General features: G+C 38.6%; 1 protein-coding gene across 10 annotated transcripts in view; it reads right to left on the bottom strand.

Annotated features, from left to right (window-relative positions):
• Positions 1–13,284, bottom strand: part of COL14A1 (collagen type XIV alpha 1 chain) — a 302,227-nt gene that overhangs the window by 176,260 nt on the left and 112,683 nt on the right. For all 10 annotated transcript variants that reach the window (XM_012466432.2, XM_064384550.1, XM_064384551.1 and 7 more), the window contains 3 exons: positions 4,370–4,525; positions 3,401–3,520; positions 1,759–1,923 (listed from right to left, as the gene is read on the bottom strand). In XM_012466432.2, the coding sequence (XP_012321855.2) occupies positions 1,759–1,923; positions 3,401–3,520; positions 4,370–4,525 (441 nt within the window). The remainder of the gene's footprint in view (positions 1–1,758; positions 1,924–3,400; positions 3,521–4,369; positions 4,526–13,284) is intronic.

The following is a 13,284-nucleotide window of genomic DNA, read 5'->3' as shown; positions in this document are numbered from 1 at the left end:
GAGGTCACAGGATTCAGACTTAGGAAGAGATGTGCACAGTTGACTCTTGCAAACTGGTATGAGCTGACTCCGGCACACCACTGAGCTACAACACCTACCACACACGTGCACACACAATAACAAGGTTGTAATTCACCAAAACAAAGTTCGAACATAATACATTTTTTATTTTTTCCCTGGATTTCTTTTGTTCTTTCTTCTGTAAAGGAAAAATGTAGCAGTAATGGCTGTATTACTATAGAATAATACACTTCACTTACTTGAATAATAACAACATATTTCTCTTACATATATCTTTCATGAACATTTTTATTTTTTGTACTAAGGGTAATAATGCTATCTTAGAAACTCTTTAGAGCACTAAATTATTAAATAGTCATTTATTGGATGCTTTTTAAGTGTCAAGCACTGGGATAGGGGATTAGGATGAAAAAGGGAAGAAGATTCAATATGAACCTCTGGGAACTCACTGCTTAGAGATGCTGTAGCATCCCTACAAAAGAAACAGGAGGGAACACCATAGTTTCCACAGCTTCTGCAGCTGTTCTGACGCTGTACTTGGCTACACACTAGCAGGAAACAAGTTCTGAAAAAATAATCCGAAACATCCTCTGATGAAAAAAATATATATAAATAGGAAAACTTTTTAGGATGTTTCTCTAAGGGAGAGAAACTTACCAATACAAATAGAGGAGATATTCCCATGGGCTTACCAGTAGTTCTCAACCCTGGAGAATGATTTTAAGGTACAGATCTCGGTATGGTTTTAAAACACATATTCCATGGCCCCTTCTCCCTGGATAGTTCCATTTCATAGGAGTAGAATAATACTCTGAAATATGTATTTTTTATGCCAACACCCACTATAACTGGGTATGTAACACCAGGGTAGAGAGTACGCTCTTTTGATAGAAGTATCTCATGGAAAGTTCACAAAAGAAAAATGCACCATATTCTTGATAAATGCAGAAAGATAAAAGCATTTGATTTGGGCTAACGACTGATCACAAATAAAATAATTAAATACGTAAAACATAATAAAAGGGACCGTTCATGATATGCAATTTCAAATGTCTTCAGAGCCTTGTTAAGGAATTTGCTGTTATATTTTGGTTTGTATTTCAGTGTTGCTTGGGAATCAGGCATTTTCTCTGCTGAGAAAGTTTGTTGTTCTCTACTAAATAGAAGACCTTCTCATTGCCAAAGAAAACGTTAACATTTTAATCAACAGCAAAGTTGTATCATCTAAATATTTTGTAGTTATTCTGGATGTATGATATGTGTGTTTTTCCACACAAGAAGGATACCTTATAAAGGGTTAGTTACTGCAAATCTTCAACTTTGTGTCTTCTTTAAGAAACTGCAGGATCATAATTCCTTGAAAATAATAAATTGGATTCTTCCTATACTACAAGAAAAGAGATAGCTATAAAGTCCCTTTAAGAGAAAGTCCTCACTTAATAAACAATAACTAACATGTACCTGACCTTTGCATGCCACTTTGTGCTTTTTGCAACATTTTATATATGACACCTCACTTAGAAATCCTCATACCATGGGATACATAACAGCTAGCATCACTCCCATTTTAACTGTAAGGAAGCTGGGCTCAGATCACAGGGCTGGTTATGACAAGGGCCAAAACTCGGAAGTGCTTAGGTGTCCTGGCTTTCACTGAAGTGCATTCACATTACATATTGTTTTAAGTGGTTGTTGGTCCATGCCCTTAGTTGAAACAAGACTATAAAGAATACATACCTATGGCAAACAGTTCTACACCAGACTCACGAAGGTTTCTAGATGGTGGAATAATGTCATCTTGGGATTTTCCATCTGTGATTAAAATGCCAATTTTGGATACTCCAGTCCTGGATCCTGCTTCTGGTTTGAAGCTATTTTCAAAAATGTAGTTCAAAGCAAGACCTTCGAGAAAAGAAGGAAAAATAAACACCAACCATCTCTAATAAAAAGTCTCTTAATTCTCCAAAAGATAACCACAAGACGGGTCACTTATTGAGCCACAGGAATTTTTATTACATGTGAATCTTCATTTTTATGATAGCCTTGTCCTTCACAGATTCAATGAGAAACTAAAATCCACTGGAATAAAGGTAATGAAAATAATTAAATACTGCATTCTTTCAGAAATGAGCATTTATAAAGAACACTGAATTCATGGCCAATGGATGATAATAGATCTTGTGGTGTGTACAAGCAGATCTGAACCTTCATCATTTAGGATGAAGCAAGAATACTCACACAGTAGTGTGTTATCATTAGGTTTTCAATCTTGTTTGCAATATTCTAAAGAACCAAAAAATCCCTCTCTTTGTTTGTTTAGGAGTAGAAGGGACAAATCTGAGTCATTAATCGTACTCCTGCCTTTTGAGTATGACACTTTCCAGCCAGAAAAAAATAAGGAATGGTGCAATATTGTTACAGGATTTGTGTTTAATAAATTGTTTGCTACATTAACAAAAATTCCACCAGATTTTGCCTCAATTTGGCAAAGCAATGATTAGGATTCTACTGGTTTACCTAAAATTCAATAATAGCATCTACATTGCTTTATCTGAGCATCTCTAATACGTGCCTGTGGTAGGCAATACAGGTTGAATATCCACTATTCAAAATCCTTGAGACCAGAATTGTTTTGGATTTCAGGTATTTTTGGATTTTGGAATATTTGCATTATATTTTCTGGTTGAGCATCCCAAATCTAAAAATTCAAAACCTGAAATGCTTCAATTAGCATTTTTTTTAGCATCATGTTGGCACTCAAACATTTTGGATTTTCAGATTTGGGATGCTCAGCCTGCAGCATGTCCCAAGGTTAAAAGCTGTACAAACCCCTTGTGACTGTGCCATATATGAATATAATGTAAATATTCTTATATTCATCATTCATCAAAAATACTGGTCAGCCAAATATCCATATTATCATTAATGGAGAGGATCCTGACTTTTCAAAAAATTATTTCATGCTATTTTCATAATAACTAATGACTGCAGAATATGGGCAAAGAAAACATCTTCTTTGAAAATAAGAAGAAATTTGAAATTTGTTTTTATTTAAATACAGGGTGGAGGATAGCAGGAGGAGAAAAGTGGTGAAGAGATTAGCTGGCAAAGGTTAGACAGTTACTCCAGTCTGTTGGGCTCAGGGCTTGCTTCATTTTTCTCCTGGCCCCACCAAGCCCTTCCTGGGACATTGTAGTCACAGGATAAAAGGAATGAGATACATAGCTTTTTACTCAATGCTGTGTTTGGGAAAACAGACATCAAAGAATCCTAAGTGCTAGTTTCATTAAAACATAACTCTTACAAAATGGGAAAATGAGGTAATACAATTATTCTTCAATAAGAGACGTTGTTATAACATGGATTAAACAAAACATACCTGTTAGTGTATTTCCTCCTTTATATGGGAGGTTGCGGACCGCTTCAATCACCTCATCTTTTGTGCTAAATGCATTCAAGTGCCATTCTATTCTGGGGTCACCACTATACTGTGCAAGACCTGGAAAAAAGGATTAGGACACTCACCAGGAATAATGGGTTACTCAAAAACCTAGTGGGCTACTCAAGAAACTAGAATGATGAAAGACCTCAGCTTTGCAACATTTTTTGCTGGGGGATGGCTATATATTTTCAAAAAGACTTGCTAAGATCAATTAAAGGAATCAAGTTAGACATACATGGGAGTTGAGGGACTGTACATCTTTTCTAGCCATTTATACATGAGTACCCAACTAGGTACTTGGCATTTAAAACAAAACAAAAAAAAACCTGATTATGTTTGTACATAAAAGGTCTAGATTTATTTGTTGTTTATTCTCAAAGGAGTGATTTTTCTTGATGGCTATTTAAAAGTTAAACTAGGAGACTTTGTTTAATAAAGATTATTTTTATTATGTGTAATATTGCTCAAAGATTTACAACTTTTTTTGCTTCTTATCTGGGCTAGAAATAATTTGGTAAAGATTATCTTGTACTACAAAATGATTGCCAATTTTCTTAATTCAACATTTTCCTAGATTTAGCTATTTCTTTTAAATTAAAAGAAAACTGCTATGCAATAAATTCTTAAACCAGCTGTAACTTTTAAAGTTTTATGATGATGATGATTATTAACCAAGAAGACCTTGACTTTTCAGAAAATTAAAATATGTTCAATAATTGAATGACAGTGTCATTGCAAAAATTAGAAGGAATAAATATTTATTGATCCAAACATGTGCTTTTGGGACCATGAGTATCCTGCAATTCTGAAAGTCACTTTGGTAAGGAGTTTTTTAAATTTCTTAAAGCATTTCCCAGCAGTTTTGCACTGACAATTGACTGCTACTGCTAATAATAGAAATTATACCAATTCGTGTCTTCTCTGAGCCCACATCAAATGCTGTAACCAGGTTTTCCAAGAAAAGCCGAACCAGTCTGAAGTTGAATCTTCCAATACTCCATGAACCATCGACCAGGATTACAATGTCAGCAATCGCAGGAGTTTGACAGACAAATTTCACTTCTGCAAAGCACACACCAGAAAAGCACATGTGTTACTGTTAGAACTTCAAAAAGAGTTGAGTCCCTCCTATGTCTTTTAGACAACTTAGTGCTAAGAATACAAAAGAGTTCCCATTAGAGCAGCCACCTTTTTACAACTCTTCCCTTAAATGTATTTTACTAGGGGGGGAAAAAAAACTGTGGTAATGGTTGGCAGTAGAGCCAGTGCTCTGGAAATAGGAAAATACTGGGCAGGTTCACGCCATCCTGGCAACTCAGCCTTCTGCGTATTTTAGAAAGCAATGTCTGTGCAAAAGCATCCAGCTCTGGGCTTTCGCCTGTAGATTCTTTCCAGGAAAGGTCTTAGCAACACTAGTGTGTGCCTATCAGCCAAGATGGGAAGATGGCCAGGAGGCAAAAAGGCGGCTCTCCTATCCTGATAAATTTATGCTAGAGGAAGTGATAGGACAGGAGAAATACAGACTTTCTGAATTCAAGGAAACGTCATGGCCACGTATTTAATCCAAGAAAGGTCGAGAGACTTTTTCTAAAGCAGGAAGGGCTTTTGGAACAAGATAACTGGAAAAAGGCCAAAGAGTTTCCTCAAAGTCAAATGTTTTTTGCATATTATAAGTATGTGACAGTAAATTTTGTTCCTAAAGATCATGTAAATAATTGATTTTTTAATGGCTCAATTAGAACTGAGGACAAAGATTCAGAAGAGGATGCCCAGTGGCCATGGTACCTATGTTTTACCATCAGAGAAGGCCCCACCCGCAGCAATGCTACAGAAATGCAGAGGGCAGATGGCTAAGTCTCTATGACAACGGAGGAGGCTGCCTGATCTAGGGTAGGTCTGTGCTTCTTCAGGGGCAGCTCACCATTTCTATTCACACAAACTCAAGATACAGGAATATTCTCTAAGTGTTTCACAAATCCTTAACAATGTCGACATGGTTTGTCTATGCCCTCACTCAAATCTCATCTCAAATTGTAGGTCCCATAATTCCCATGTGTCATGGGAGGGACCTGGTAGGAGGTGATTAAATAATGGCGGCAAGTCTTTCCCATGCTGTTCTCATAACAGCAAATAAGTATCGTAAGATCTGATGGTTTTATAAAGGGGAGCTCCCCTCTGCACACTCACTCTTGCCTGCCGCCATGTAAGACGTGCCTGTGCTTCTCCTTTATCTTTTGCCATGATTGTGAGCCTCCCCAGTCATGTGGAACTGTGAGTCCATTAAACCTCTTTCCTTTTTAAATTACCCAGTCTTGAGTATGTCTTTATTAGCAGCGTGAGAACAGACTAATACTTTTAGTACCTGCTGCAGCATTGCTTCATATTCTAGTTTGTACTTCCATAGAATGGCTTAACTTTGCTCAATTTTCATATTAGGACTAGAGATCAGAAGTGCATGTTGGGGGTAGGGTTGGGGGTGGGCTTCTTGTATTCTTTTTAATGTCTTGCTAGCCCAGAAAAATCTTTGTTTTTTTTTAACATATATAATGAAAGCCAAAATACAGAAGTGCTCATAAACAAGTCTAATATGCTTTCACCTGAAAAAAAAAAGTAGTTGAACCACTATGGTTGGCACAGGCAGTTTAATATATGTGTCTCTGCACCTACCAGTCCTCATTTTGCTTAAAGGATATTGATATTTTTCCAGATATAAATATTCATAGGATACCTACATGATTTTACCAGATGAGGAAAAAATGAATTTGCCAATGAAAGATTCCAATCTTCATTATGGAAGCTAAATGGTACAACTCAATCCAAAGTTTATATATTCACTTTCTGGCACCAGGTTCCCTTTCTCAATCACCAAATACAGAGCCATCAGCTGGTAACTTTGTATTTGGGCATCAGCCTTACTATACCACACTTTAAAAAAGGCTAAAATGGAATACCACAAAAAGTCACGATAAAAATTAATTTGTTTTTGGACATAACCAGGGAAAATTGAAGTCTGGTTAAGCTTCAAGAACCCATTTTTCTCTGTTTTTATGGGAAAAACTTACTCTTAAATGGAGAGTAGTTTTCTTTCTTTTCCAAAACTACTGGGGATATTATTTCACTTCTAAATTAATTGGGAACCATGTGGAAAGGATCTTAGAAAGGGAACCCTTTCTCCTTATTTAAAAGAGGTAATGAAATTGATAGTTTCTGGTTTAAAAAATAATTTCCAATAGATATGTTCTGTTTATTTAGCTCATTCAAGTCAGAAATGACTTGTAAATATAAATTCTGTATAGCTCCTAGAAAAGATATAAAGCCAATTGACTATAAATCAAAAGATTGATCATTTTTATAAATGAGTCTAAAAATTTTTAAGTTGCTCATCAAAAGACATCTTAAAGAAAAAAAAGCCTAAGTGTGGGTTATGGTGAAGGTCTTAGATTTTGGGGGCAAGAGGGAGTTTGGGTGCTTATTATACCACTAAAAATTACTAATTAAGTAACTGATTAAAAGAAGAGAGAAACAGTACTATCTGGCATGCAGAAAACATTATCTAGAAAAATAATCTGAGTGTTTAGGTCACATAATTTAAGCACCAAAAGCCTTAAAAGCAAACTACAACTTGGCATATTTCACTTGAAATTAAGACTCATAGGAAGACACTTTTTTCAACAATTTCAAAAGTCAAAATCTATCACTGGTTTTGTATTCCAAACTATGATTTTTCTTGAAGATTAGTACGTATTCACTCGAGAACTGTGAAAACATATTTTTTCTTGTGTCCTAAACCCTGTTTGTCAGCTCTAAGACATATATAAACATAATGAAGCTAATGGGTATTTCTATCCTAACAGGTACAAGCGCAGTTTGTCCAACCCCAAGATGATTAAGTGTAAGTCAAAATCTCTACATAGTATGTACAATGTTGGTTCCATCAACAGGTTTGCCTGTGCCGGGGCAAATAGGTGTTCATATTTCTTGGTACAAAGAGGTAGTTTGAAAGCTGCTGTGTTCAAGTTCAACAATCATTTATCTTAACCATAATTCCAGCTGTTATAGTAAATCTTTTTAAAGAAATGCATTCAAATCATTGTCTTACTAAAAGCGGATTCCAGATTCAAAACTGAAGACAACATTACTCTCCACTGGCAAACACATTACCCATTTCACTATTCTTAAACAGAGAGACACCAATCAGAAAGAAAGTATTAAGTACCTTAAAATGGGTTAAAATCAAGTGGTAGAAAAGAAAACCAGACACGCCTGGGAGCCCAGGTAAACGTGTAAAACCCAGCAGCTAAACGTAGTTTAAATCTATAGTATAAAGGAATGAGTGCATAAGCTTTTATTGCAAGACAATATTCCAAATTATTGTAAATGTTTGTAAAATGAAATAAATCCTTTTTGTGTGCAAGCCTGAATTTAAAATTAAAGCAAAGGGACAGATGATATGACCTCTGAACTGTATTTTAATTCATCTCTTAACATGGGTCTTGTCTGAAATGCAACTCTGAAAATACAGGTGGTGTTTTTAAAAATGCCTAAGCAGCTGAACTTAATTAAAGGAAAGCGCTTAATAGATGGCCTGGATTACAAAGATAATAACAGTTTGATGTCACAGATAGAGTCAAAAAGAACAATTGCACAAGTCCAGGAAAAATGATCCCCTTTCTCTTCTATATTTTCTGGAGTTTTGTGATGAGAAGACTTAAAAGAACTGCATGATTTTTTTTAATTCTGTATTTGAAAGTTATGTACGTTATTATATTAAATGTTAAGGCTAGGCATGGTGGCTCATGCCTGTAATCCCAGCACTTTGGGAGGCCAAGGTGGACAGATCACCTGAGGTCAAGAGTTCAAGACCAACCTGGCCAACATGGTGAAACCCCGTCTCTACAAAAATACAAAAATTAGCTGGACATGATGGTGGGTGCCTGTAATCCCAGCTACTCAGGAGGCTGAGGTGGGAGAATCGCTTGAACCTGGGAGGCAGAGGTTGCAGTGAGCTGAGATTGCACCATTGCACTCCAGCCTGGGCGACAGAGCAAGACTCCATCTCAAAAAAGAAAAAACAAGAAAAGTTAAGTCCTTCACACTTATCTATTGATTTAGTCCTCACAACAACTCTGTGGAACAGGTACCACTATTATCATTCCCATTTGCAATCAAAAAGTATGGCACACAAGGGCTGTGTGATTTGCCCGGGGTGTCACACAGCGAAGTAGCAAAGCTGGGATGTGAACCCAAGTAATGTGTCTCTATAACCTATGTTTTTAACCACAGGGCTATACACTGACTTCAGGAAGGCACTCTATGTTACGTAAATTTAGAATGCAAAGCGGGAAAGCTTGTAACATAAAGCAGCATCTCTGCAGGGTTTGCCCCTGCTGTGTCCACAGCCAATCTGTGCTGTTTGCAACATCTCCGATTATTTGTCTAGGACGTTTTTCCCTCCCAAATAAATGCACTTTCATACTGAAGCAGCCCATGTGAAAAGCATCTTTCTTCCAATAATTTTACACCAATGTTATTGTGTTACTGACATCACAAGAAACTCCAAACCCATGTTTATTCATTTGATGTTTTGCAACTAATTTCCTGGAGGACACTTATTCATTTTTTGAAAATCTATTTAGTGTTTATTATATACCAAGCACTATTCTGAGCAACCAGAACACAACAAAGCTCCCAACTTCTGGCAATTTAAGTTCTTTCATTTTAACTCTTAATACCACTCAGTGATTAAATTCTTAGTGAAAGGAAATAGACTATAATAAAGTAACATAGGTTCAGACGCAAAAAAGTGCTTTATAAAAGTAAACAAAATCATACAAAGAGTAACCCTATGTGGGGGCAAGGGGTAATGTTACTGTAATGGCAATAGTATGAAATTACCAAATTAAAAATCTTTCTTTTAAACCATATTATTGTTTTTGTTCTAATGGCATTCAAATTAAAGACCCAATTATGGTTCATATAATGAAGTGTTTACAATGCATTTTTAGATAAACATATTTATCAACATAGTCGGTGAAGACAGAAAAGAGGGAGGTGACAGAAGATAACTTTTTCTGCCAGATAAACTCCTATTCATCCTTCAAAACCCAGGTTACACTTTACCAACTCCATGAATCTTTTCCCACTGTCCTCAGATGGGACTCATTACCTGCCCCTCTTTACTGACTCTGGATTTGTTCATTGCTTGTTGTGCCCACCACACTGGAGTATTATGATTGGCTTCCATTTCTATCTCCCTGACTAGACTGTGAACTCCTTGACGGGGAGGGCTTTTGTAACTTGTCCTTTTAGCCGCTTTGTCTGGCTCATCTCTTGACTTATAGTACATCTGTGCATGTAAACTAAATTGAATCGTGTTGTTAAAAAATAATTCCTCTGTTCACATAGTCCATACTGCCACCAGGATACCAGAGAGATGAGCCATGATGGCTCAATTAAATGTGTTCTCTCTCCTGCTCTGCCATACTACCTAATTACAGTTATTTAGGAATCAGGGAGATTGTATCAAAGTTGCCTGTCTTTCTTGATATTTTCCTAATGCTTGAGGCTAAGTTGAGTGAAAGGAGAGTGTGTACTATTTTTATTCACCATCTTAACCTCAGTCAGAAAACCTCACAATGATTTCACTGCAACTGGTCTAGGATTCATTTAGGGGCTTTGAATTATTTTGTTCTATGCCACTAGCAAAATATCAGTCTCAGCCATTCATTAAAGAAGACATTTGAAGGAATACTGTGGCCACAGAACAATTTTTCACTTAAGCCTCCCGTGAGGTTATATTTAAGTTTCCAAACCAAGAGCAAACGAAAATCCCTAAGAATTTGGTACAGTAGAACTCTTGGAAGCTCACTGTTACCATGTAGAGATTGGTTCCAGCCAGACTACTGAAGATATTTTTATAAAAAGAGTTAACATCATATTACATTTGCCAAAAGCTCAATCGCTCTGAAAGGTTTTTCAATACATTGGCAAATTCTGACTTTCACAACATTCCCATGAGAAGCCATGTTGTCCCCATTTTTCAGAAAATGAAATTGAGAGAAGGGCATGGTAGCTTACGGCTCTAATAATCCCAGCACTTTGGGAGGCTGAGGTGTGCAGATCACCTGAGATCAGGAGTTCAAGACCAGCTGTCCAACATGGTTAAACCCCATCTCTACTAAAAATATAAAAAATTAGTTGGGCATGGTGGCAGACACCAGTAACCCCAGCTACTCGGGAGGCTGAGGCAGGAGAATTGCTTGAACCCAGGAGGCAGAGATCGCACCATTGCACTCCAGCCTGGGCAACAAGAGTGAAACTCTATCTCAAAAGATAAAAGAAAATGAAATTGAGGTTCAGAAAGGACAAGTGACTGACTTACTAGTTACCGGCAGAGCTAGGACTGGATGACAGGTATTTTTTTCTTCTTTTTCTCTTTTTAGAGACAGGGTCTCACTCTGTCACCAAGGCTGGAGTACAATGGTGCAATGCTAGCTCACTACAACCTCGAATTCCTGGGCTCAAATGATCCCGTCTCAGCCTCCTGAGTAGCTGGAACAATAGGCACACATCCCATGCCCAGTTAATGTTTGTTTGTTTTAATTTTTGTAGAGATGGGACCTCACCATGTTGCCTTGGTTGGTCTTGAACTCCTGGGCTCAAGCAATCCTGCAACCTTGGCCTCCCAAGGCACTGGGATTACAGATGTGAGCTACTGCCACTGCACCCAGCCACGACAGGTCTTCTAAATATTTGGTCCAATATGCCTTTTCTGGCGTATCACACTATGACTTCTATGGAAATTGTCCTCACAGAATGCAACACAGATGGTCACTGCCATAGGAGATAACATCAGAAACCATCCACGCAGGGGATGTGAAGCAACGGGCTCACTTCAGTTGTGTCTGGAATGTACATTAATCTGAGTGAGGTTAGTATTCATTTAATCCAATCATGAGTGGAAATGTGCCTTTCAAAACCTCTCTGACAGCTGCCTGCCCTGTCTAAAACACTACTCCCATGACCCATTCCTTTTATCCCTGTTTTATTTTTCTTCCTAGAATGTCTTACTTCCTAGAAATATATTATACAGTGAGTGGTTAATTTTTTGTGCCAATTTGACTAGGCCACGGGGTGCCAGCACATTTGACCAAATGTTACTCTGGATGTGTCTATGAGAGTATTTCTGGCTGATTTTGGTAGACTGAATAAAGCAGATTCCACTCCCTAATGTGGGTGGGCCTCCAAGGGATTGCAGACCTGAAGAGAACAAAAATGCAGAGTAAGAGAGAAGACTCTCTGACTGCCGTGAGCTCATATGTTGTCTTTTCCTGCCCTGAGACTTTAAAACATTGGCACTTGGGTTTTGAGCCTGCGGGGGTTTGGATTAGGATTTATACTATCAGCTTTCCTGGTTCTCAGGTTGGATTTGAACTGAAACTACATTATCACTTTCCTGGATCTCCAGCTTTATGACTGTAGATCTTGGGATTTCTCAGCCCCCAGAATCACATGAGCCAATTCCTTATATTAAATCAGTATCTCAAGCCAGGTATGGTGGCTTATAATCGCAGCACTTTGGGAGGCAGAGACAGGCGGGTCACTTGAGGCCAGAAGTTCGAGACCAGCCTGGCCCACATGGTGAAACCCCATCTCTACTAAAAAGTACAAAAATTAGCCAGGCATGGTGATGCACACCTGTGATCCCAGCTACTCGGGAGGCTGAGGCACAAGGATTGCTTGAATATGGAAGGCAGAGGATGCAGTGAGCCGAGATCACACCACTGCACTCCAGCCTGGGTGACAGAGCGAGACTCTGTCTAAAATAAACAAATCTCTCAATCTCTGTCTCTCTCTAAAATAAATCTCTCTCTCACACACACACAGACACACACACCCCTCTCTCTCACACACACACACCCCTCTCTCACACACACACATCCCCTCTCACACACACACACACCCCTCTCTCTCACACACACACACCCCCCTCCCTCTCTCACACACACACACACCCCTCTCACACACACACGCCCCTCTCTCACACACACACGCCCCTCTCTCACACACACATACACACACGCCCCTCTCTCTCACACACATACACACACACCTCTCTCACACACACACCCCTCTCTCACACACACACACCCCTCTCTCTCACATACACACACACCCTCTCTCTCACACACACCCCTCTCACACACACACCCCTCTCTCTCACATACACACCCTCTCTCTCACACACACACCCCTCCCTCTCTCACACAAACACACACCCCTCTCTCTCACACACACACATACACACACCCCTCCCTCTCACACACACACACTCCTCTCTCACACACACACCCCCTCTCTCTCTCACACACACACACCTCTCTCACACACACACAGCCTGTCTCACACACACACACCCCTCCGTCTCTCTCACACACACACATCCCTCTCTCTCACACACACACATCCCTCTCTCTCACACACACACACCCCCCTCTCTCACACACACACACTTTCCTTTGTTTCCTTTTTTAATTAATAATTATTAAAAGCCTACCATTCAGTGATAGCTTTCATCAGATGCTCTGCATACGTGGTTTTCATCTAAGCCCAATATTAATCCTGTAAGGTAGATGTTCTTCCCATTTCATAGAAAAAGAAGGGTTAAGTAACTGCATAGCTTAAATAACTTGCCCACCATCACACATTGAGCAAGTGGAAAAGCTGGATTGAAATCAAACGCAGACTCACTCCAAAGTCTGAACCATTCAACTCTCATCACAGAAGAGAAGTATTTCAGAGAAAGGAAGGGAGGGAGGAAA

Source organism: Aotus nancymaae, unplaced genomic scaffold (genome assembly GCF_030222135.1).
Source record: "Aotus nancymaae isolate 86718 unplaced genomic scaffold, 86718_ANA_hifiasm-v0.15.2.pri h1tg000036l, whole genome shotgun sequence".
NCBI lineage: Eukaryota > Metazoa > Chordata > Mammalia > Primates > Aotidae > Aotus > Aotus nancymaae.
The sequence above is the reverse complement of the archived record's forward strand: the minus strand, read 5'-3'. Positions and strand labels throughout refer to the sequence as shown.